Consider the following 25336-nt stretch of genomic DNA (forward strand, 5'->3'; position numbering starts at 1 on the left):
CCTGGCCTAATGTACCGGTAATAAAACAATAAAAATAAAAACATCTTAAATTTAGCACAACTGTTTAACCCTTTCAATGTAAACACACTGGTATGCAGAAGGGATTCAACAATTCACTTTCCCCTATAATTCAGTTTCACGGCTCGGTTTTCAATCCAGAATTGTGGCATCCCTAATCAATGCCATGACTAGTGAAAGAAACAAACAAACACGGATTTTGTTGTGTTTTTTTTTTTTTTGCAAGAGAAAAACTTTTTATTCCTTGTAAACCTCACAGAGCGAGAGCGCAGCCAAGGTCAGACCTGGGGGAAAACAGTGACTGTGGGCATTGAAAACAAAAAAACAAACAAAACACTTCTCAATACTTCCAACAATCGGTTGACTGAACAACTGGCTAAAATTGTAATCGTCACAACATTTTCAGGAGGCCAACAACGGCGATCCGAGCAAAGAAAGCTTCTCCATTTAAAGAAGGTGAAAAAACCACACGCACAACAATGACCATTGGAGGTGACGGTGAAACCAAATCTGACTCGAGCAGATTTATCTCCCTGCAAGAACTAAACGATTAATACCAGAAACATGAGTACGCAAACTGCTTTAAAACACCGACTTACCCAACGTTGCAAATACTGTAACATTCACAAAAAGAAATGTGACTTCCTACTCCCGTACTTTTCACTATACAGCCTACGACGAACAGCTGACCACTTTCTTTGACCGCTTTACAAGGACTTCCATGAAGCAATATTCAGCTGGATATTTGACAAACATGTCAGTCAGTGTTTCTGCATGTACATTCTTGAATACATCGCTAGAGAAACGGGCATTCCTGTCATGGCACTCAAACTCAAGTTGGAGGATTAATACGAGGATTTCATGTGGAGCATCAGATGGGCTTTGGTTGGCATTGCTCGCTCTGTTTTACAGGCTTCCCTTGGCAGCAGCTCAACACGGGAGCTCCTGTTAGGACATGAAATGAGCTGCTGACTGTGGTGGCTTTGCTATGTCAACACAACCGAAGGTGTTTATCCTCCCGATGAGTTCTATCCTCCCATCAAAGGAGAATTTTGGAAACATTTTGTGCAGCAATACTTTCCAGATTGAGGAATTTAGAAGAATTGGATGGAATTGAAGCATCCTCAACTCAAGGCACTGTGATAAAGACGAGGATGAGGAGCGCAGAGATGCTGTTGACCTGCACACACCCCCTCTGTCAGCTCCCATCACTTTGACAACACGTCCAAGCTGGATCCAAAGGAATTCACTTACTCCCAAGCTCCAACGTTCGACTTTTGGAGCAAATTTTGGTCTCAATTTTGAGCTTTCAATTGTTCAGAGTCGTCAGCCACCGCGCGCCAAAACAGCAGAGAGCAAAGTAAATCTGTAGATGTTAAATAAATAAAACAACGAGCAAGTCTGTGCCATCTTTGCACTACATTCCTCTGCTTTTTAAATGAAATTAGGAGGAAAAAACCATTCCTGATAAGAGCCTGGATGCATGTTAAGGAACTGCTCTGCTATCTTAGGTGGACAAACCTTAAGAGGTCACAGCAGCTTCTTTCCAGGACCAAACAGACCTGCTGCGATGTTGGAAGGGAAGAGAGAACGAAGATACACCCCCGAATCTGTGAGGTTTTTTCTAAACAGCTGATGTGGGATGTCCGCCTTTTTTGTTTTTTGTTTTTTTTTGTTTTTTTTTTTTGTTTTTAACTACAACAAATACAGTCACACAATACAACATTCTTCTGACCTGGCAAAATGAGAACAGAAAAGAAGAAGTTCTCAGCTGCAAGATGGTGGAGGAAAAGTAAAAACGCTGAGAGAAGAGATGAGAAGAAAAGCCTTCACTTTTTAAGTGGCTGGTAAACAGAAGCGTTGGGGTCCAGGCCAGAGGGACTGGTGTCCATAAACTTTGAGGAGTAATGGGGGGCCACGGGGGTCATGCTGCTGGTGTCTGTTGTGTAGGAGATGCTGGGCATGACTGCCATCACTTCTGCTATCTTCTGCTTCAGGTCCTTGATCTCCTGGTCCTTTTGGATCATCTGACCTGCAATCAAATGAAGTTTAGGTAACATTTAAAAACAAAAGCTTAAATTCCAAAGGGTAATATTTGGACATGTTAAACATTTTCATGTGGTGTTAACCTTGAGCGATCTCCAACTGTCTCTTGGCATCTCCAAGAGCAGAGAAGAGGTCCAGTTTGATCCTGGTCTCTGCGCTGAGGCTGTTCTCCAGGTGCTGAGTCTTGTCCTGCATGGCTGACAGCGCTGACATCAGCACTTCTGTGTCTTTTTCGTTTTCCTTATACTTATGAAGCTCCTGAAACATAAAGACGCAAATGTTAGCATCAATCTGTTGATTGGCATTTACTGATTTCTCTACAGACTGATACAATAATAATGACGACAAAGCTTTAGTCACATGCGCCTGTACAGGGAGTCGACCCGTGCAGGTGCTGTAGGTTTTCTGAGCTCATAGAGTGTTGGAGACCAGAGCAGCTGCATCCTAAGGTGAGCACAGGTGTGTTCCTTGTGGCTTGTGCAGCCACCTCAAGTGTATGTGCTAAGTGTATTGTGACGGATCTGTAGCCTGTATCTACCCATAAGGGCAGTTGGGACCAAGACCTAAATGTTAGTCACGGCCAGCATCTCCTAAACAATAGAAATGCTGTATTTAGAAATGAAAAATGTCTACACTCATAAACAAACACGATTAGCTGTTAGCTTTACATGCTAAGTAGCTGGAACTGATCACCAAACATCCCTTTTACCAAATATAGTCAGAAAATGAAAGACTGGAACTAGTTTGAACAACAAATGATGTCATATTTGACTCTTCAAATCTCTTTTAAATGGATCCTTTATGGAGCACAATCCTTCTATGGATCTCATCTGATTAGTTTCAATGGGATTTGGAAACCTCCATCGTGAGGATTTTCACTCACAGCAAGCTAGGTTTCCTTTATTCTCAATAATTCGTCATAAAATACATACAAATATACATTTTAAATTGTGCTTCTATTTACGCCCAGCTTGAGCTCTTATACTGGTATACAGGTGTTTTAGTTCAGCTCAGTAGAAAGATATTTTCCTTTTACGTCAGCTTTTAGAAACCCTCGCTCTGACGTGTGAGGGAAAATGTCTTCTTCCTTCCTGGTGCATTAAGCTGCACGGCTGTTTCATCCAACAGACGATGCTTTAGTGGCCAATGAGTAGATAATTCCATACAAACTTCAAACACTTAAAGACTTTAGAAAAATCACTTTGATTTCATCTTCTTGATCAAAAGATGTAAAAGAAAAGGTAGAAAGCTCAGCATACCTGCACTTTTATTTCAAGTTCTCGTATCTGATCCTCCTTCAGCTTTATGTCCATTGTTAATTTTTTACACTCTGTTTCTAACTCGGTGATCCGCCGCCGCAGCGTGTCTGTGCACTCCCCTCTGAGATATGCGAGAAGGAATGCAGGATGAGAACGCTTCTGCAGCAGCTGAAAGTGGAACGCTTTTTGAAATTGGAAGAAGACTTACCTGGATGCTGCTGCTAGTGCTACAGCCCTGGCTGCTGTTGCCTCCTCCAACTTCTTCCTCTTCTTTTCCTCTGCGAGCTGCTTTTCTGCAGTGGCTCGAGCTTCCTGCTCGCCTTTAAGCTTTTTCTCCAGCTGTCCCACAGTCTGTTTGTCTTTCTGCTTTGCCTGCACAGCATTATGGAGCCTAACAGACGCACACAGAGAGACGAGAGGATCAGCAAACTCGACGCAAGAAATACCAGTTTTACCTATTCTTCTTGACTTTCTGTGTAAAAAAACTTGACGGAAAATCTGTAAAATCGTGAAACTTAATCTATGAACACACCCCTTATTACACAGAAAAATGCTGCCTGGATAAAACCTTCACCAGAACTTTCACTTCCAACCTTCACAGAGCCACTCACTTGTTCTGCAGAAGCTCATTTTCCTGGCGCAGCTGGCCCAACTCGGTGCGTATGGAGCGCTCAGCGCTGCCCAGCGAACTAATCTGGCTGCGCAGATCCTGCTCAACCTGCCGGCTGGCCTGCAGATCCGCCTTCAACTTTTTAATGTCCTGCTCCAGTCTGTCCCAGGAGAGAGCAAAACATTTACAATGCAGAATAGTGAGAAAACAGCAGAACTTCATCCATCAATATGATGACTTTATATATTGGCTTCACTATCCGTATCCAAGTGACACTTGTAGTTTGTACTTTTTTTTTTCCAGAATTGATCCTAAAAACAGCTCCTCACCTCCAGATCACACAGTTCTGCTAATCATTACTTTCAGGGCTGTGGCTACAGCAGCAGTTTCCATCAGTCTCAAAGCTACTGGCGTTCTTCTAACCATTGTGACAGAACTGAACTCATCAGAAGAAGATTCTCATTACTCACACCACCAATCTAGGCTTATACATGAGACGCAAGGGAAGCCGGAGGCACATGCACCCGAACGAGCAGTTGACTTGTGCGGGTGCTGCAGGTTTTTGGGTTGTCCGGGCTTGTGGAGTAGAGAGGAGCAGCTGCATCATAAGAAGAGCCTAAGTGTGTCCTGCAGTTGTCCTGAGGCTCATGTGGCCACCTCATAGGATGTCGAGCGTATCGTGAAGTATTTTAAAAGGTCCCCTATGTCGGGTAATGCTGTCCTATGGTGTCCTTAAGCCTCACTGATCGTTGGTAAGGCGTGGGTGCTGGCTCCTTACTGACTGCATGCAAATCCTGCATGCAGAGGGTGTGCAGGTGATCCGCAAGTACCTGTGGGATGACTGTAGGATGCCCACATAAACTACACTCTCAGTTCTAACAGTCAGGTTGCACGTAAGGAGGGCGTACTTCTCGCTTAAACAGCACTAATGGAACCTTTGCACGCTGCGTAGGATTTGACCAGAGTGGGACTAAAAGTGTTCGTTGTGACCCTGCATTTTCTCTCTATGAGTGGTCTATGCTCTTGACATTTTCTGCGGGCCACATGTGTGACCCGTACAAGTTTGCCCATTTTTCAGCTGCAGAAAGCAGGGCAGTTATAACTAAAGTTCTGTTCACACCGAACACAATTGCCCCACGCTAATTGCATCCAGGGAGTCCAGGTAGGTACAGGTGTGATCAGAGGTCTTGCGGCACCTTTTAGGCATCGCGGTGCCGCACGGCACATCAGGAGTTCAAGAATCTTAACTTTGGCAAAGAAGACACATCACGTTAACCAATCAGGGACTCAGCTTTGCCGCATGATGTAGTGATGTGACCAGCGGGTGGCGTCCAAAACCAACATGGAGGAGAATCGGATTCTTCCTCTCCGGAACTTTATGATATTTTCTTATTTGTATGGAGACAATAATAAAAAAAAAAGGTCCTTTCATTTAAATGTATTCTTATTTTTTCTTTCCTCAGACTAATGCTGTACAGCAAGTCATCAAACTGGGTCACAGATAAACAGACAGGAAGTACCGCTTCAGTCATTCAGACGCAGCTCCTGCAGTAGGAGGTGAACCTCACTGTGCTGGGAGAGTCTCTGAATGATCTCATGAACCCAAACATGGAGACCTGATTACTGATGCTTTGGAGGAGCTCTGCAAAATAAATCAACCTGATCTCTCATCATCCGTCTCTTACGTGGGTCGTCATAGCCAATGCTTCCATGTAGCAATGACGCATAAACTTTTGGTGATAGCTCCTCCATAAACGAGATTATGAACACATTTTTGGACAGGTGGACAAATATGGTGTGCATGAAAACAGAGGCATCTGATCGACTCGCGTTTGGTGTGACATTGTTAGAGTTTTCATCCTTTAGATTGCTCATTCCAGGGATTCATCTGTTAATCCGGCTGTATTGGAATGATCTGGACTGAACTGGGTTAGACCAATCCAAACTGATGCTTTCTGCTCTTTGAGTAGCACTTTGAGACAAACTGAACGCTTTTTGAGATTCGCCAGGTGTGTTTGAAATGAGCACAACTCTGTTGATTTTCCTGGGATCAAGATTAAGTGGCCAAAATTCAACATAAACCCATTAATCTCATTAAAATAAAAACACTTTTTCACAAGAATCCCATTTTTTAAACAGCTCTGTACATCAGCGTGGGGTCGTACCTGACAAGTGCTTCAGGCTTGCTCAGCTGGTTGTTGGGGATCCAGTTGTCGGCGGGATCCTTGTGGGAACCTCCTGCTGTCCCTTTGCCCACCGGTAACTTGTGCTTCTTGTCGTTCTTCGCTGTGTTAGTTGTAGATGAAGATGCTGAGAAGGCCACGCTGCCGTTGGTGGTGCTATGGCCTCGAGGTGAAGAATTAAGCGCTGCAGCATTGCTGCTGGCGTTTTTGTAATTTTTAGAGGAGGAGGACGATGAAGAAGAGCAAGAGGAATTGTTATCCTCTTTTAGCAACAGGCTCTCTGTGCTGTCCAGCTCTGTGGTCAGTCTCTTGTTCATATGGTTTTCCATATACTCCATCTCGTGGATTTTAGAGTCCAGCGATGGCTGAAGAATGTTGTTGCTGTTGTGTTGCTTTTTAGCCTCTCCTCCGCCTCTCCCGTCTTTCCCTTTTTCTCTATACTCAAGCTCTGGCAGCGGCACAGATGTCTTTTTATTAGGCGGGGCGCCATTCTGGGTCACTGGGAGCGTCTCCACCTCAGATGCTCCTTTGGCTGCTGGAAAACAGAAAAATGACAGACATCATGTTTAAGTTGGAATTTGTTTGGTCTTGCATTTGAAGCACAGTTTCATTGAAGAGCCATTTGAACTGAGAAGACTCAATATTTGTAGTGTTTGAACCCCTGAAGCTCAGCGGAATCTAAAATGACCTTCAGACACTTTGGAGACGGCAGTTTGTCCTGCTTTTACCGACTGCTTGGGTGAGTGATTTGTTTTCCTAAATCACACACAGTGACTCACGTTGTGATCGCTGTTTGCTTAGGCAGCGAACCGCAGACTTTCAATAGAAGAACAAACTATATTCAGCACATGTGCATTAGCATAATGTTTGTTTATTTACAAACAGGGTTCAGCCAGTCTCAGCCACAATTCAAAGACAGATCTGACATTTATTCCATCTATAAACATTGTTTTTGAATAAAGGCTTGACAACTTGTTGAAGAACAGGAAGTACTTTGAATGGGGGGGGGGGGTTCCTTAGCGCTGTAACAAACGAGGTATTTTTCTAATTATTGGACTGTTAGTCTTAATTACATATTCTCCAACTGAAAGACCAATAAATCCTAAATATTGTCTTAGTTGTTATGAAGTAGGTGGAGCATTTCAGAGATCCGGTTTGGATGGACTCATTGTTCTTGGATCTCACACAGCTCACATTGCCACCAGGCTGTGACGTGCTTCTGTCATCAAAATGACAAACAAAACCTCACAGTGTTGGAAAAGTTCTCATCTCAGTCAGAACTTTATCTCGACATTTTGCTGAGAAGGAAATCTCTAAAGATTGTTCCTTCTTTTTTCTTTTTTTTTTTTTAAAAAGGAAGGTGGTGAAATTAGATGAAAAAAAATAAACTCAGCCTGAAATACAGAATAAGAATGAATCAGTCAAAGGTTCTACAAGTTGTTCTACCAAAAGACTAGAAAGATCTGTAATGTTCATCGTCGATACACTTCAACTGCAAGACCCAATGCAAATATAAGAATTCAGGAAATTATATTTTCTAAACTTTTAAAGAATTTATTTGTTTGAGAGGGCAGAAAATAAGTATTTGGTCAATAACGAACTTTGTAATGTAACCCTGGTTTTAATGACAGAGGCCAAAGGTTTCTTGTAGGTCTTGAATAGGTTTGAACGCACTGTAGAGGCTATTATGGTCCATTCCTCCATGCGGATCTTCTCAAGAGCTGTGACATTTTGAGGCAACATGGACTTTTAACTCCCTCCACCGATTCTCAAGGGGATTGAGGTCAAGATACTAATTAGGTCACTCGTGATGTGTTTGTGATAATTGTCCTGCAGGAAGATCTAGCCATGTTTCATCTTCAATGCTCTCACTGATGGAAGGAGGTTTTGTCCCAAATCTTATCAGACATAGTCCCATTCAACCTTTCCTTAATGCAGGTCAGTCCTCCTGTCCTCTTTGCAGAAAACCAGCCTTAAAGCCTGATGCTTCTTGGTGGTTTTGGGATGCAACTCATTATTCTTGCCCCTCTCAAACAAGCCAGTGGTGTTTATACCAAGTTACATTTTGGTCTCATCAGACCACATGACGTTCTCCCAATGCACCTCTGGATCAACCTTGGACGGCCTGGACATGTCCTAGCTTAAGCAGGGGGACCTTCGGAGTTCTGCAGGATTTGAATCCATGATGCCGTAGTTTGATACTGACTAGTTCCTCTGTGTAGTTCTGATCTGTTTTCTCTTCATTTTCGAGATCCTTTGTACTCCACCGGATGAGATCTTGCATGGAGCTCCAGATGGAGGGACATTGTCAGTGATCTTGTCTGTATCATGTCTGTAGGACAGACTTCTTGTTTGTTTGTTGGGGTTAAATACTGATTTTCTCCACTGTTATACAAATAAACTTTTTAGACATCGGGATGTGATTTGCTGGATTTTTTTTACATTCTGTCTATCAAGGTTAAAGTGTATCTATGAACATTACAGCTCTCTCTCATCTTTTAAAGGGGGACAACTTGCAAAATTGGTGACTGCTACATTTCTTTTTGCTCCTGATTCTCCAGCTCTATGATGTAAACTGCATGTGGGGTTGAATCTTACCTTCCTCAGCTTCTCGCTCTTGCCTCTGAAGCATCTGTTGTTCTGGAGGCAGAGCCTGCTGTAGCAGCTGCATATAAAATTCATTTTCCTTCTGCACCTCCTTCTGCTTCCGCAATCGCATTTTATAACTAACGTAGCTTTTAAATCCAAAGCCCAATGTAACCACTGGGTAGCCGATGCTGCAAAACAAAAGCAGAGAATTTTGACTTTATATCATTTCAGAATTACACCATTTGTTATTTTGTGTACATCCAGTCAATCAAGCAGGAGTGACAACATTTTGCCGAAGAAAAAAAGATTTGTCTTCGACCACACACATGTTTGCAGATGCACAAACACGCTAATGATGGCGCCACCATAACTTTAGGTAAACTGGACCTCCATTGATTTGTGTGTTATTTCACTCCATTCTCATTTAGGAATAATTACAGACGAGGCTAAAGTTGGTGTCCAGTTGTTAGCCTCCACATCACTGGTAAAGAGAAAATCTGCATCATATTTGAATCAGTCCAACACAAAACCTAAAAAACAAAGAGTTTATTACAGACCAATGTTTATTTCTCCAGATTGTGAAGAAGTTTATCCAAACATGCATTCAGCTTCAGCGCTCTGTTGTTTTACAAGCGGCTGTTACTGGTGATGAAGATGATGATGATTTCAGATTGACGCGTTTCAAGAATGCTGCAGCAAATCAGGTAAAGTTATTCAATTTAAACGGAAGAACTGGAGAAAGCAACATTTTTACACGTTTAGATCATATTCACCTAATTTGCTTTTGCTGGAAAGAACCACGTTTTACCGCGAACATTAGTACTATTAGCTCTAAGAATGACTTCAAAGTCCCACTTTGATCATCCTTTGATCTATTGTAAAAGCGTTTCCAAGTGGATTTTGATTAGGATCATGACGTTTTTAGCTAAAAACAAAAACGTGTGTCGTCTATGAAGACTCTCATTCATCCAGGTTGGTTCCATTATAGTAGGTTTAGGGGCTGTCATCTGGACTTGGTTTTTAAAAACCAGATGACAGCCCCAAACCTACTACAAAAAAACGTGTGTTGTATTCTAGGACAGTTTCTCCACCAAGTTGTGAGCGGGATTGTTGGTAAAGTAGTAACCCAGCGCTAATATCCCATCATCCCTTGGATTACACCATCTCCCGCTAGCTTACAGTCCCTCACAACCCCAACCTAACATTAGTGGTCCAACAAAAATGGCGAGCAATAGTGGAGCTATCCAGTCGCTTTACAAGTGGATGCATCAGAATGGAGGGGAGCAGGGAGACTTTGGCCTGACCATTTTAGATGCTGCATCACAACTGAGAGCTTTTTCAAACGGCAGGTTGTTATCTGCTGTTGAACCATCATGATGAGAGTAAAGACATACTTAGAAACACCGTTCTAATCTTCAATTATTTTAAATATGTCCTCCATCATGAGAAAAATGCTAGAAGAACGTGTAAAAACGCAGAAAACACGATTTTTGTTGGACTAGTTCTATAATTCATTTCGGAATATGTATATCATAAACATATATCAGATGTTAAACTGGTCTTACCAAAACGGAACTTACCAATGCGCCGCGAAAGGTCGACACAAATCCACGTGAAAATTCTTCAGGTCTTTGAATCGGATTGCCGCCTCTATGTACACAAAGAGTATCCATAGAGACACCGTGGGGAGGCAGACCCCTCTCTCTGGAAACCAAAGCAAAGGCAGGCAAAAATGTCAGAGCGAGGTTTCTGACCTGACCATGTGCTCGCAATGTCATTATTTACACGGCCTTTGGTGTAACTGTTAAAAATATCCCAACTATAATTTGCTTTGACATGAGTTTTGGTCAGCTGCATCCTCTTTTGAGAAATCCAAACCACACTGCTGACAACACCTGTGAATTTTCCAAATATCCTGTATTCTTAATTTACCACAATGGGCTATAAATGAATCTATAATAAATGTAAAGGGTTGATGAATTAGACATGCCTTAGCCCTTCACCTCTTTAAAAAAGAGAAACGTTTCAGTTAATAAGGGGAAAAAAGCTAAACAAAGAAAAATATTCCCATACTTGTATGCTTGATGGAATCAGATTAAATAATCTGGCATAAAAAACCTTCAATCCTTCCAGCCAGAGTCTTTCTCAGACTAATTTCCTAGCCGCTGGCAAAACTATGGGGAAACTCCACACTCTGACATTCATCAGGGAGTTCTGGTGTTGATATTAATACAAGTGTGACATCTACAGCTGTGAATGTCACTGGTGAGCAAAGCTAAAGAGCTCAGAAAGAAACTGGGAACCATTCCATTTGTCTGTGTGTGTGTGTGTGTGTGTGTGTGTGTGTGTGTGTGTGTGTGTGTGTGTGTGTGTGTGTGTCCCTCTCCCCGCCCTAATAAGATCTTGTATTTCAGTTTGACACCTGGCCCTTGGTCAACCAGGCAGTCATGCAAATCTATCAGATCCTCTGCAGTACAGAGCAGAGAAACAGGCCACACCATTTTAAATAAGAAAACAAAAATCACAAAATTTTAAAAGTTTGTGCACGGAATTCTATAAAAAAAAAGATCTATTTACTTTTCTTTAACCCCAAAATCAACAACAACAAAAAAATCCAATTATTAAGGTGCCTGCAGCAATGGAAGCTTGATTTTTGTTGTCTTGGTTGAAAGAAACGTACCTGTGTGCCAAACATACTGCACCCACACGTAGGTACTGGCAGCAAAGAACAGCCATTGCACTGGGATGAAGAGCAGGCAAATTATGTCCGAGGTAAACGCCACACAGACGAAGAATACGGAGAAAGCCTATTGGGGAAAAGAGAAGAGGCTAAAGTTTAGTTTTGACAAAAAAAAAGTTTTAAATTTGATCTTCCTACTAAATTTTAGTCAAATCACAGCTTCTGCACATTAAACACAAACATACTACACATTTTTGGAGGTTAGGGAGCTTTCTGCCAGAAACACATGCTTTGTTCCTTTTTCAAAAATATAAAACATCAGAGACATGACAAAGAGAACGCAAATAATTACATGACAATCTAGTTCTGTCCTTCACAACACAAACCAGACCTACACAGCAGATTTTAACTAAAGCAACTGTCCAGTTTCAGCATTCAAACTGTGAAATACAATGATGTTCTCCTAAATATGACCTTCAAATGTTCTAAACTAATATTCAAGTCAAACTATTGGTTTCTATGTTCAGCTCACTTTAACATGAACTCAACGTTTCCTCAAAGTTACAGCATGAAGCTGTTTTAACACAAAAAAACATCAAGTCGAAATAACTTCATCAGGCTGTGATCAGGAAAACTCTTGCTTGCATTTTTTCTTTATCCTGATCCAAATTATGATGGATTTTCATGACTATAATTTGCTTTCTGCTCTCTGAGGGTGACTCCTAATACAAAAAAGCAACACTTTATGTTTGCTAAGCTTTTCTGCAGAGCATTAATGAAGAGTAAGGGGCATAAATTGAACCTAAATGGTCTGTGGACATATGTGTTTGTGTGTCGAAGCTGCTGTAAATGGTTTGTTGTTAAAGGGCGACTGCTAGTATTTATAATCAACAAACAATGTAAATCAGTGGCTGTTAGTGTGGATGAAGTCATATTTAATCCAGAGCCTAGTCTGTCAGTATTGAAGGGGTCATTCTCGTCTACAGAGAACCTTAGCCGGGCTGAGTTTATTTAAACAGTTTGCTCAAACCTTTAATTGGCGATTCATTTGGTTGCCATTCACTTGTAACTGAATTTTAACTTGGGCATAGTTTTTATTCACTAAAAACTATGTGGAAATACAAAATACAACATGCAAATATAATATAATTCACTGTTAATATCCAACTAAACTTCATGTTAAGAGAAAGTTGCATTTGAAAGCTGCATTTAACCTTTTTACTGTGTTTTCTCTTACTTTAAGAAAAATAAAAAGAAACAGTTGTCAATATTGAAGGAAGAACACAGACTTGTATTTGCTTCACCAACACAAACCAGCGGTTTTATGATTTAAAAAGGTTTGTGTACAAAATTTAACAAGAACAAAATGTTTTATAAAAATATTTTTTATGATGTGACAAAAGCCTTTTAAGAATATTTTAAGTAGGATGATTAAAAAAGAATCCAAGTTTGTTCTATTAGCTTTGTAAAATAGAGTCTACAGTGAAGAAGACAAACAGAAGTTGGAACCAACAGTGATAGTTAATTTACAGAAGTGAATTCAGACATTTCAGTTCTGCTTTAGACTGAAAAAGTACAACACATTGGTTAGTGGTGTTACTGTAAGAAGAGTTTGAACATGTCAAGTGCCGTTTATGTATTTGTCCTTGCTGTATCATGTAATATAAAAAGTATTTTTAGTTTTACTTGTTAGGTTCAACGGTTTTGTCGCATTTCAGCTCCGGTTTAGACCACAGCTGTACATGTAAACTATGTTTGATTTGACCTCTGCTGTTCGGTGGTTTACCTCTGAAGTTTTGATCCAATTCAGGTCATTAAAGACCAGCTGAACGTGGTGATTTTGCTGTTTTTAGCCAAATATTAAAAAAAAAAACTGTGTTGTTTTCTGAGACAGAGTTCATTAGAAATGGACCTTTAAGTAGTTGGCGGAACCATTGGCGCAGAGCAATCCTACCCCACTCCCCATCACCCTGCTTACGTTGTCTCCCAGTAGCTTACAGCCCCTCACCCCTCTGACCTGACATTAGCAGTGTAACAAAAATGGAGAGCAGTATTGGAGCTATCCAGCCGTACAGTTTTGAGCCAGATTCCAGCTCAGGCAAGAAAAACAAAGATGAACATGGATCTATTTGTCTGCAAGTGGATGCATCAGAATGGAGTGAAGCAGCGAGCTTGTGGCCTGCCCAGCTTATTTTCTATGTCACAAATACAGGCTTTTCCAAATAGAATTTCCTCGTCTGCTCCTGATTCATAGCAAATACAATTAAAAAAAAAACACTAAGAAATGCAATTTTGAGTTACATTTTTTTGCCCCCCCCAATCAGGAAAATGCCAAAAGGACGTGGTAAAACACCAAAAAGACCATTTTCATCAGAGTGGGTCTTTTAAAAGTCTCTTTTACAAACATTTGATGAGAATGAAAATGATGTGAAGGATGAACCTTGAGCCTGATTGTGATTCAATTTCATTAAAACCCCAGAATAGGGATGAACTTTTATCGGGCATCAAGTGACCACTTTTGTCCCCATTAAAAAAAAGAAAGAAAAAAAAACGCTAGAGCAGCATGACTACAAGTGAAGACTGTTTTTTCCCAACAGCTGCCTCCATGACTTCAACAAAACATTTCATCTTAAAATGAATATTTGTAATTCAAAAGCAGCACCTTAAGCACCAGAAAAATTTAAAGAAATATGCTAAAGATGCTTGGAACATCTGCTAGCTTTTCGTGTTACACAATAAAGTGCAAATACTAAATTAAAAACTATTAGCTTGAATATATTTGCTATATTTAATTTAACATTTATATTTATTAATACATTGAAGTTGAAATAAATGTAATTAACACGTAATAATAGTTTTCTATATTTTTTATTGCATGACTATTTATGCTGTATAACAATGTTATTTGTGCTTTTGATACTTTTTAAATAAAATTCACAACAGGTTTTAGAATTTTTGTCAGGTTTCTGGTTATTTCACAACTGTTTGTTTTGTGTTTGTAGACCTAATGCTACTGTAAGTGTGTAGACGGGGGTAAGCAAGCACTTAGGTTGACGCATTCACAGGGAGCTGCTCTTATGAAATCAGACGCTCAAACTGTCTGCTGCCTTTCATAAACATCCCAAGGATATACAGAAAGCTCTGGTGAGGGTTCACTAATAACCCAATCGAAAGGACTTCCCTTTATTATAGCTATTTCCTTTACTATAATGTTAGCTTTCAACAACTAAATGACTTGTTTGCAATGTACATTTAACCCCCTTTACTTCTTCTGCTTTGGTCACTATTGAAGTTAAATGGCTTAGACCTTTTTCTTTTTTTTTTTTGGGTAAAAAAAAAAAAAAAAAAACATTCTCATGGCCACAAACTATAAGACAAAGACAAAAAGCTAATCTATCTCATCTTTATGAATATTCTTGCCATACTTACCAGTCCTTGATATCTAAATGAGTCGTACACACTCCGAATGAAGAGCCAGAACGGCCAGAGGTACTCGAACCTGAATTCAAGCACAAAGTCTGCCAGCAGCACTAGAGCCCACACCACCAGGAATTTCAAGTACAGGAAGGTACTAGGAAAGATTCAAATAACAAAAAATTAAAAACATTTTATGGGAACCCAAATGTACAAGATTAACATTTTTTTCTAAGTAATTGTGTGGGTATATTGCTGTGATTGTATTACTGTTTGATGTATAATAATTTGAGTGCTTAATCTTAAACAAAAGTCTTAAAAAAGAAGAGACTAGGGGTGTAACGATTAATTGACTTTATATTCTTACAGTCCAACTAGATCAATCTGTCTAAGGTAAGTTGTTAATTGAATTAAATACACTATTATTAAATTGCTTCAAAATGAAACAAATTGATAATAATCGGTCCTGGAAAATACCATTTTGATTGAGACACTGTAGGTTTATTTTGCTCTAACATAAAAATGATCAAGTGACATTTTAACAGAAAAAACACACGAGCTGCAGCAAAAAATGCCCAAACCATCATTACAGTCCAATGTGTGGAAACACTTTGAATTTTGCAAAATAGTGATCATGCAGTGTGCTAGAATGTTGTAATAATGGCCCATTTGCATTATTTTTATGAGTGAGCTGAACTTTATGAAACTATAAACTGAATGCATTTACACTTGATTATCTTGCAAGAAATCTGGAAAACTTCACCTGCACTGTTAAGTACCAGGTATTTATCACATTGATTTGAAATCAGTGAATCAAATTGTTCAAAATGAACCAATATTGACTCTGAATCGTATCAGCAACCACTAATTATGATATGAATCGTTCAAATGAATCATTAGACCCCTAAAAGAGATGCTTACAGTTCAGGTTTGATAAATTATATTATGATTTAGCTTTGAATTAATATTTGTAAAAATAGTAAAAGTCATTTAATGTTGTTTCTTGTTTACTCTCATGTGGAGTAGATCTGACTTAATATTCTATCATAACAGATCTGTTTTAGGACATTTCACTCCAGTTTGATCATGAAGAACCTGCCCCATATCTGTAAACCTCTCTGCCACGTGTTTCACTGGTGACTGACTGCCGACGTTGGGCTGATCAGATAGGAAGTCGCTGGTAGGTGGAAACTGTCAGAAAGGGCAACCGACTCAACTATTCTGCTTTGACAACCCAAAGGTGGAGCGAAAGCTGCTCCTGTGGTCTTATTAGGAGATGTTCGATGTTAACACGGCGCTTCTGGATTCATTAAGTCTCGTGGTTGTGTTTGGGTCCCAAAAGATAGAAGCTGCTGTCAAAAGTTACAGATTTGACGTAAAGGAAGCGGCTACTCTATGACAGGAGAGGCAGATGACAACAACGGAGTACTGCCGCCGTTTGACTGAGTTATAGTACAGTTCATTTCACAAGGTCTACTACGGCATCTTATATGAATGATATTAAAGTGGTTGGAAAATAAATATAGTGACACTGACAGGGCTCTTTTGGGGCCTAGCTGTTAGCTAGCTTACTAGCTAGCGTTACCTGCTGCCGTTCAACGAAAACAAATTCACGGCTAGCTCAGCTAGCTGGGTTAACAGGCTGCTGTAGCATGGGGCTGTTCAATGGCAACGGCATCCCAAAGCTAAATATTCTGCATAATTACCGCCGCTCACTCGCGCGGGGAGCACCGCTTTTCTTCGGTTCTGTATTGGTTACCTGCCGTATATACCCTCGGTGATTCGGTTCCGTTTTAACGGCCGTCGGAGTTTGCTGCAGTCCGCATTGCGCCGCTTCATCCTCCTCCCCTTGCCTTTGGCCTTCGAGCAACAACTGTAATCTTATCCAGTTTTCTTGTGTATACGAACAAAGATAATAAATTAAATATCGTAGGTATATGTCTCTGCTATTATTTCCCCCCTACTGAACACAAAGAAATAAATAAAGGACTCTATTCGGGAACCTCCTCTTTTTCTGTTAGCGCAGGCTCAATAAACCCAAGACGCGCTGTGTTTTACATACGTCAACTTGTCAGACGGCCGAGTTAGCCAATCAGCGCGTCTGCCGACGTGTTCCTCTTTGAGTGACACAAGCGTCAGCCAATCAGATCAAAGCAAGGCCGCTCGCTTTGCTGTTCTCGTTGAAGACAACAGATGAGAGCGTGTAGGATGTTCAAGAAAGGCTCTCAGTTCGACTAATCAGATCATTGTGGACAAATTGGGCATTGATGATTAACCAATACTTTATGTCAGAGGCGGGCCTTTTGCCACAGCCTCGGTTCATATCTGCAGGGAACATACAGTCATTGTTCTAAAATCTGCTTTGTTTCAAAAATTCTTTCCAGCACTCGGATACATTTATAGTCAAACATTTCTGAAATGTTCAGTGACGGGAATCCTGCTCTGAGCCACATACAATTCTTCACAAAGGATAGGAAACATGTGCTCTTGACTTATTAATTAAACTATAGTTAAAAACTAATTATCATCTTTCTTATCCTACTTTAAACCCGACATAACAGCAAATATACCCAAAACTGTGGATTTTTTCACGTGTTAACCCACCTAATGAAGGAAAAGAAAAAAATCAAAAACCAACCTGCTGTAATGACCTAATGTTTTAGGACAGATTATAGGTTTTCGTGTCCAACAGCTGATAAAGAGCTGAGGGGGTTGCGCCCATTTTCAAACCGTCGTGGAAACTGAACGGACACAGAAAAGCTCCAATGGCTCCTCGATACGCTCCGAGTCTGCGCTCCCGTCTGGGCCCTTTGTTGTTGTTTTTGCAGACAGGATTCATCCTCATATACGCGTTTTATTTTGAAATCCAAGATAACGTTGTGGTAGATGAAGCCATTTTCAGAGATGCGTATGCAGGTGAGTCTCACTTGATATGGGATGAAGGGTTATGTGTTTGATTTGTGTTACACTTGAGTGTACAACATATATTTACCTATATGGAACGTTGGTGTCTTTAGGCAACTCTAAAGCAAGTGACAAACACACGCAAATCTGTGTTATTGCAATCAAAATTGAAAATTATATTTAAACATATATAGAAAATATTGCTAAAAAGAATTGGTTCAAGACAAGACCCCTGTTGAACACCGTCAGCTACAGAGGGGTATATTTAAAGGGGTTAAACATGACAAAATAACAGAATAATATATCACTGGACAGCTACTGAACTGATGCTAACATAAATGCATCTAACACATAGAATAGAATAGAATAGAACTCTATTGATCCCACAAAGGGGAAATGATGTTGTTACCGAAGCTTAAAACAGCAGATAATAAATAATACAAAAAATAAACTTAAGAATCAATAACAACAAAAGTGAACAATAATGATAAGTAGATCAAAAACTCTCACAGAAACAGAAAGTATTCTGAACACCATTTACTAGAGCAGAATGGGGCCAAAAATATACTTAAATACCAAAGTGCTCCAGTATGGCATCACCGATGTTGATACTTTTGTAAACCAGTGATGAAAATGTTCCAAAATGCAAGATGGAACAAGTAAATTTGGTTTAATTTTATATTTAATGCCACGAATGGCTTTTATGTTATCTTTCGGATTAATCAGTAATAATGCCCTGGCTGTTCAAATTCAACAGCAGATCAGAATATTTGCAAAGTCTCGACTTATGAAGCAAAACAGAAAAGTAAAAAAATAAAATGCACTATGACCATTTATGGTTGAATAGACTTCTCCCCTCCTGCAGAATTCCAGGATGTGAACGTGATGGTGGTTCTAGGCTTTGGATTCCTGTGCACCTTTCTGGTGCGTCACGGTTTCAGCAGCTCCGGGTTCAACCTTCTTGTTGCTGCCGTAGCAACCCAGTGGGCACTCGTGTTAATCGGCCTTGAGTCCTGGTATGACAGAGGAAAGATTCCTCTAGATCTCAGAAGGTAAAATATTATTTCAAAATTGGATTTACAACTGCGTGTACTATTATTAGTTTGACTCAAGAGTATACATATAATAAGCAGTGCCGTTTTCTGAGTCTGTGAAAAATGTCTGCAGTGTTTTGGTTGCTGAGATGTGTGCAGCTTCTGCCCTCATCTCAATGGGAGCCGTGATGGGGAAAGCCAACCCAGTTCAGCTTGTTCTTTTGGCCCTGCTGGAGGTCTCAGGGTTCGTCCTGAATGAACGGCTCCTCCAGGGTCTCCTTAAAGTAAGCAAATGCCTCCAATCTTTACTTTTAAATCAGATCATTTACTTTGATTTTTTTGGTTTTCAAAATGGTTGGAATGATCTTCCTCAATGCCAGGTCCGACCCCTGAAAGGCATCATGCTGCTCCACATCTTTGGGGCCTTCTTTGGACTCACGCTGACATGGATCCTGTACCGCAAAGGCTCAGAGGGAGGATTTGAAAAGGAGAAATTTGACAAAAAATCGGGGCTGTTCTCCATGTTGGGTGAAGGAACTATCCCTAGCATCATTTTTTATTTTTTTTAGCAAAGATGTTTGGCAAAACATATAACCCTGCAGGGTTACACCTTCATCTTAGCACACATTTAGACTAACTGTCCATGATTGGCTTTTGTTGTTCAGGAAGTGTGTTTCTCTGGATGTTCTGGCCCACTTTTAACTCAGTGCTTGTGGATGATCGTTTCCCTGGGAGGAAGCTGGGGGCTGTGTACAGCACATACCTGGCCCTTGCCGTCAGTGCCGTGACAGCGGCTTCTGTGTCTGTGCTCTCCTGTCCCAGAGGAAAACTTAACCTGGTATGATCTGACACTTTCTTCAGAAAGCCAAGAAAAGCTCACAGCTATTGTTGCTGCCATCAAGTCAAGTCCATTTCACCAAGTAGCGCCTCTTAACAAAACTCTTCGACCAGATCCAAATGCAGTCATGCATCCTTGCTGGTGGTGTTGCTGTCGGGGTGTCCATGTCTGCAGTCCATCAGCCCTGGGAAGCCATGGCAATTGGATTCGCTGCAGCTGTTCTGTCAGCCACTGGATTCAAATATCTTAAGGTTTTTAAAAACCCAACATGCACATTTTAACGGATTTTAATGATCTATCTATAGCATCTTCTATTCATGTTTTTTGTTTTGTTTTGAACAGAGCCATATGCTTCTTGCATTTCATTGCCATGACACCGCCGCTATCTTGAGTACACATGGACTCCCAGGTCTCCTAGGATGGTTTGCGCATCTCATCCTGCAGATTAAAGACTGTGGTGACCACACAGTGTACGAATGCATCTTTATCCTAACAGACACTGAAGATATGTGGCACTTAGGAAATCTGACCTCTATTTTTTAGGGCTATCCGCTTTGCAGTTTTTCACATTTGCACTCTCCTCGTCACCATTACAGTAAGCCTGACCATGGGAACACTGACAGGTATGTATTTTCTTTCCAATTCAATCCGTAATTGATTTTTGAAGCTGTTTCACTTATGATTGATTGCTGTTGGTGTCAAAGGATTTCTGCTCAGGCTGAACGTCTGGAGGCCTCCTCAAAACAGGAAGTGCTTCGATGATCAAGCTTTCTGGGAGGTAAGCGGTCGTGGCATCTTTTCTCAATTGAAGAAGTCAGGGAGGGTGCTTACATGCACAACACATTCCAAACGTGTTGCAGCAATAGAAGTATTCCTTCTTTTGAGCATATTTAAAATAATGAGTTTATGAAGGACTCAAATCTAGAAACAAAAAGATTACGGTCATGTTAATGAAGTCATGACATCACCATTCATCTCCACATTCATCTGGAGTTTGAGTTAGAATAGATGCACAAGTTTAACTCAGTAAATCTCAACTGTTTGGAAAAAGACAATTCAACTACTTTGTGCTTTTTCCACTGTTTTCTAACCATCAACTGTACATGAGAGCTGGACTGAGTAACTCCTACCCCCTGGCGTTCCAAACAGGAAGTACCCTCAGGCTCCAACACGCCAAAACCATATAGACTTTTATACAGAAATAAACAGCCATTATATTTGTCAGAATAACTATTCTCGCTCTGCTACCTTTTTTTTAAACATGTTTATTGCCAAGCCTATTTTTTTCTGTTGTGCAGTTTAAGTTATGATAAAAGTAAGTGGCCTCATGTTGAATATGTGAAGTGTTTTGACAGCTATCAGTGGAAGGAGTGTAAACTCACCCCTGATTGGCTTGTGTGGTTGCCATAGAGATGTTGGCTCAGACCAATCACTACTTACTGATGTCTGTATCACGAAAAAAATGGCAACTGAATTGACTTCATTTGATGGAGCTGGAAGTGAACCATTTCTATGGGTGACATCACGCTCACTCGGTCCAGTTCTTCTATACAGTCAATGGTTCCAAGTGGGAAACATGCAGAACTTTAGCATCTATATCTGCACGCGTTGTGACTTATCCTGAGCTTGGTTAATCCTGAGCTAAAATATTCAGAAAATACTATTAAAATCTGAGTGTCATATGAGGATAGAAGCTTATTAGGCTTAAAATGTTAATAATGGCATGATGCATGATAATCAATAGAGGTTTTAGAGATGCACTGCGCTTACAAATACTTGGAATCCTAAAATTTCATTGTCTGTTTTCCAGTTTCCTCATCTTGCAGTGCGCAAGTAAGAAGACAGAGGAAGAAGTTACAAAGTGACTCATCTCTGCCTCAAATCTCATCAAGTTCATGGGTCTTTTAAAGATTTTGATTGTGAATAAGAAGAAAAACAGAAAAATAAGGCTGGACAGTAGAAAGATTGATGTCAGTTTTTTTTTTATGCCATCGTTCTCAGAAAATGACCTGATGTTTTGGACATGGCACTTGTACACGCAAATCTCTTTTTCAGCAACAACACCGTTCTGTTGTGAAACCTTTGTTGGCTTCAGGTGTGCACTGTGAGCTTGTTTATTCCACAATGGGTGTACACATTTGAGAACTGTGGTTGTGTTACAACAGACATGAACAACAAAAAAACACCCCATATGATTACACCCCCCTAAAGACACGATAACATGAAACTTTTTTTTTTATCTACTGGAAAAGCTTATGTAGTTTAGACTCCATGGGCCAGAAAAAAAAAACGTTATTCATAAATGTCTACCAAAGTGGAAGTGATAGAAAAAGCTCCCAATATACATCTTTGTCATACACAAGTCATTTAACATATTATCAACATGGCTAAAAGGTCTGAATGTAGGCAGACATCTTAACCCATGTGCCACATTTGGAAATGTTCCACCTGTCAAGACATCTATAAAAATGTGTGGTTGGTAAAATGCAGCTTATAAACTACAAAGCTTATAAATTAAAGATTTTAGTTTGAAAGCTAAAAAAAAAAAAAGTATAAATTCAGGAAATGTTGGAATTATTTAGTCTCATACAATACAGAAAGCAGAGGGTGTGAGTGTAGACATAAAGACACATGCAGCTCATTACTGCCAGAGGTCCTCTGTGCGTCCAAACTTGAAGACCAACCCCCTATGATAGAAGAAATGAAGGAACATGTGAGTTTAACAATCTTTCATGACTTTCTTTTTAAAAGACCCAATCCGATCATTTTCTGATCTGTTGTAAAAGCGTTCCCAATGGTCTGTTAATTCTGAATATGCCGTTTTTAGCCAAAATCCAAAAACCGGTGACTTTTTCTGGGACATAGTTTCTACAGAGCAGTAGTAGTTCAGTAGAAATTCACTTCTGAGTTGTGGGGGAGTGGACTGTTGTGTGGAGCAACCCCGCCCCCCTTCCTCTCAGTTGTTTTGTTTACCCTCTCTACTGCTAGCTTCCAGCCCCTTACAACCCCAATCGAACGTTACCAGTGCAACAAAAATGTCAAAATGTTGAAAACACCAAAACACGATTTTGACTAGAGTTGGTCTTTGAGCTAAATATTTTTGCTTGTGAACGGCTTCTCACACTGAACCCCTTAAAAAGCCTCGTTTCAATACAGCCAGAATCTTCTGGACTATGTTTCAATCTCCTGATGTAAAAAAAACAAAACAAGACTAGAATAAGTCAATTTGGCTTCAAGGGGACGGGAACAAAGTCTCTGCTGTGAGGTTTCAAAATACATTTCAAGATTTTAATAACTTATTTATGTTGATGTCAATAAAAAACCCTGTTTTTAAGTCTGTCCATTGTTTTTTCCCCTTGTGTCCAACAGTAGTTTCAACCAAGTAGGTGTTTTATTTCCATCTTTATGGAAATTCACATCAGGATTTATAATAAAATAGTTTTGGAAGTTAGAAAGAGCTGACAAACCAAGTCTGTTTAAAAAGAAACCAAACTAAAATGCGAGTCTATTTGTGTTTGTAGCAAACAGGGATAAGAACAATAATGTTCCACATTTACATTAAAATAAAGATTTATGAATTAAATCAATTTAAACTGAAATTCCTCCTGGTCTTTATCTGTTTACAAACCTGTTTCTGTGCATAGAAACCTGAAGCTTCCACCTCGTTATATCCGGCAAAAATAAAGTTTCAACGTGTTTGAATTATTCAAATTAACAAAAAACCGAGATGTGGACAGAAAACATGTGCTAGGCGGGGGGGGGGGGTCAAAATAAAAAAGACACACAGGGCAAAAAGCAAAAGGGAAAAAATCTATTTCAGGAGAATATGAATTAAAAAGTAAACATTTATGCTGATTATATAGCTTTAATACAGCCCTTTATGTGTCAAATGGAGTGGAAAAACTGGTGAAAGTTGCTTTTAACTTACCCAAAGAAAATGAATGCATTTTGGAAGAAAATGGCGATTCCAGGGTACGTATGTGGCTTCCCTGCAAAAGATAAGTGTTGCACTGTTCACAAAAATGTTGGAAAAAAAACAACCATACATTTCATTTTTGCACAAAACCACACATTGTTCTAAAATGTTTTCTAATTCAAAACTCAGTATAAATTGACTGTGCCTACATGGGGATACTTACCAGGCACAACAAATCCCCCAAACAGGATCCACATGGAAGCAATGAGGGAGCCAAAAGCCAACATGAAACCAATAAAGAGCCACACTCGAGCGCCTGTATGCACAGATCAAGACGGGAGAGTTGTTGAGTGACATTAAACACAAGTTAATGATTCTCTTTTGGATGCACACACACCTGTCTGTCCCATGCAGCCTTCACTGTAGCTGTCTCCCCTCACCTGGCCATTTGAAACTGCATTTATCCTAAACATGTGAAAGAGAGAAAACATCAAACTGAATATATACTTTTTCATATGGTAGCCATGTGACAGCAGCCTGCTCAGCTTTCATGAAGGAGGCCCTTAGATGAATCACATGACTGCCGTCACATGACATCAACCAAAACTGGTTACACAGCCCCATAAACAGGTCAGTCATTTGCATCAGACACTAAAGACTTTTGTTGGTTACCAACACAACCCCGTCTCCCTACTGCTAGCATGTCTTCAAGTCCTAGTATGAAGTTGTTTCTGCCAAACCTCATAAAATATCAAACATGAATGAAACCAACATCTTACATGAGAAAGGCCACAGTAGCTATGACCCCACAGGTGTGATAGGCGCGATGAAAATCTTCCTCCAGAGGGTACATCACTGCCGCGTCGATAATGATCCACCAACCAGTGAAGAACTGCAATAAGAACATTCAAATGTGACTCAAGCGTGAAATATGGAGGACGGTGGACCATGATCAATAACCAACCGGAAGCTGCACAGGTAGACATAATTACATTTACAAATGCTTCCTGTGTGCACATTTACAAACAGGTTGGAATACATTTCTCAATGTGGCTTCAATTGTTCAACACCCATTAAATTAGTGAATCAGTGAAGTACCAGAACTCCAGCAGCAATGGAAGCGATGGTGTTTCTCCTCTCCCCCCAGTCAACATTGCAGTCACAGTCTCCACAGCGGATCCCGTCCAGAAACCCTGACATGACTGTGAGGAAAAAAAGGGCGACGTCGATCAGTTCAAAGAAATATCGGTTATTATCCATTCAATAGATGATCCAAACACCAATCTAAACCAATACTCCACATGCAAGTCCGCTCCCGTCGCGTGTAAATCAGAAAGGAGTCAGTGAAAACATTTGTGCGCAATCGCTGTTGTTGGTGATGATGCTAAACCCCCCGGATCGCAAGCACCGACATGCTTTGGAGTCGACAGTTGTATCACTTCAAAGCAAAACGTGTATTGGTTCTCTTGACAGTTTCGAATTGAAAGTATTAAAACTGACAACGTAATAACTAGGAGAGTGGAACTGTTGTGTCGTCGGACTCTTTTGTTCATCGCTTTGGTACTAGCAAAACAGTTCCTTGAAGGTTTCTTGTTACGTAGTCTTAAAACAGTACATTTGTTTTAACATATAGCGACAACAATGAATAAAAAATGTGCGGGCTGTTGTAATATGGATTAATTTACTATTTTAAAAAGATTCTTACCTTTCTGTTTTGAGTTTTTTGATGTGGACTACCGCTAAGACCGACCTGACTTCCGATAGACCTCGACCGTGCACATGCGCAGTTCATCCGTTTCGTTTGATGGGAGAACCCTTCGTCGTGTGTATTTCATGTGTATAGAA

General features: G+C 40.2%; 3 protein-coding genes across 5 annotated transcripts; 1 reads left to right on the top strand and 2 right to left on the bottom strand.

Moving 5' to 3' along the window:
- Positions 1 to 215: 215 nt before the first annotated feature.
- Positions 216 to 16924, bottom strand: maco1b (macoilin 1b). 2 transcript variants are annotated; one of them, XM_011490532.3, is made up of 11 exons: positions 16559 to 16924; positions 14815 to 14956; positions 11386 to 11512; positions 10286 to 10409; positions 8715 to 8893; positions 6099 to 6648; positions 3935 to 4093; positions 3532 to 3714; positions 3324 to 3444; positions 2148 to 2322; positions 216 to 2050 (listed from the first exon to the last, which is right to left on the bottom strand). In XM_011490532.3, exons 1-11 carry the CDS (start codon positions 16636 to 16638, stop codon positions 1848 to 1850), a joined length of 2043 nt encoding a protein of 680 aa, XP_011488834.1. In that variant the 5' UTR covers positions 16639 to 16924; the 3' UTR covers positions 216 to 1847. The 2 variants fall into 2 exon arrangements, with proteins under 2 accessions (XP_011488834.1, XP_004082444.1); XM_004082396.5 differs by having other exon boundaries at positions 6099 to 6651.
- rhd (Rh blood group, D antigen) lies at positions 15915 to 22908 on the top strand. 2 transcript variants are annotated; one of them, XM_078940689.1, is made up of 10 exons: positions 15915 to 15979; positions 18569 to 18755; positions 18871 to 19021; positions 19118 to 19265; positions 19403 to 19575; positions 19689 to 19826; positions 19918 to 20045; positions 20119 to 20198; positions 20280 to 20353; positions 21386 to 22908. In XM_078940689.1, the coding sequence occupies exons 2-10, from the start codon at positions 18589 to 18591 to the stop codon at positions 21410 to 21412; spliced, it is 1086 nt and encodes a 361-aa protein (XP_078796815.1). In that variant the 5' UTR covers positions 15915 to 15979; positions 18569 to 18588; the 3' UTR covers positions 21413 to 22908. The 2 variants fall into 2 exon arrangements, with proteins under 2 accessions (XP_078796815.1, XP_004082443.1); XM_004082395.5 differs by lacking the exon at positions 15915 to 15979 and adding an exon at positions 17440 to 17715 and having other exon boundaries at positions 21386 to 21555.
- tmem50a (transmembrane protein 50A) lies at positions 21642 to 25336 on the bottom strand. The gene is made up of 7 exons (XM_004082394.5): positions 25197 to 25336; positions 24590 to 24693; positions 24271 to 24383; positions 23889 to 23956; positions 23715 to 23807; positions 23504 to 23564; positions 21642 to 22262 (listed from the first exon to the last, which is right to left on the bottom strand). The coding sequence occupies exons 2-7, from the start codon at positions 24689 to 24691 to the stop codon at positions 22217 to 22219; spliced, it is 483 nt and encodes a 160-aa protein (XP_004082442.1). The 5' UTR covers positions 24692 to 24693; positions 25197 to 25336; the 3' UTR covers positions 21642 to 22216.

The sequence above is a fragment of the Oryzias latipes genome, chromosome 22 (assembly GCF_053564925.1).
Source record: "Oryzias latipes strain Hd-rR chromosome 22, Olatipes_Hd-rR_3.1".
Lineage (NCBI taxonomy): Eukaryota > Metazoa > Chordata > Actinopteri > Beloniformes > Adrianichthyidae > Oryzias > Oryzias latipes.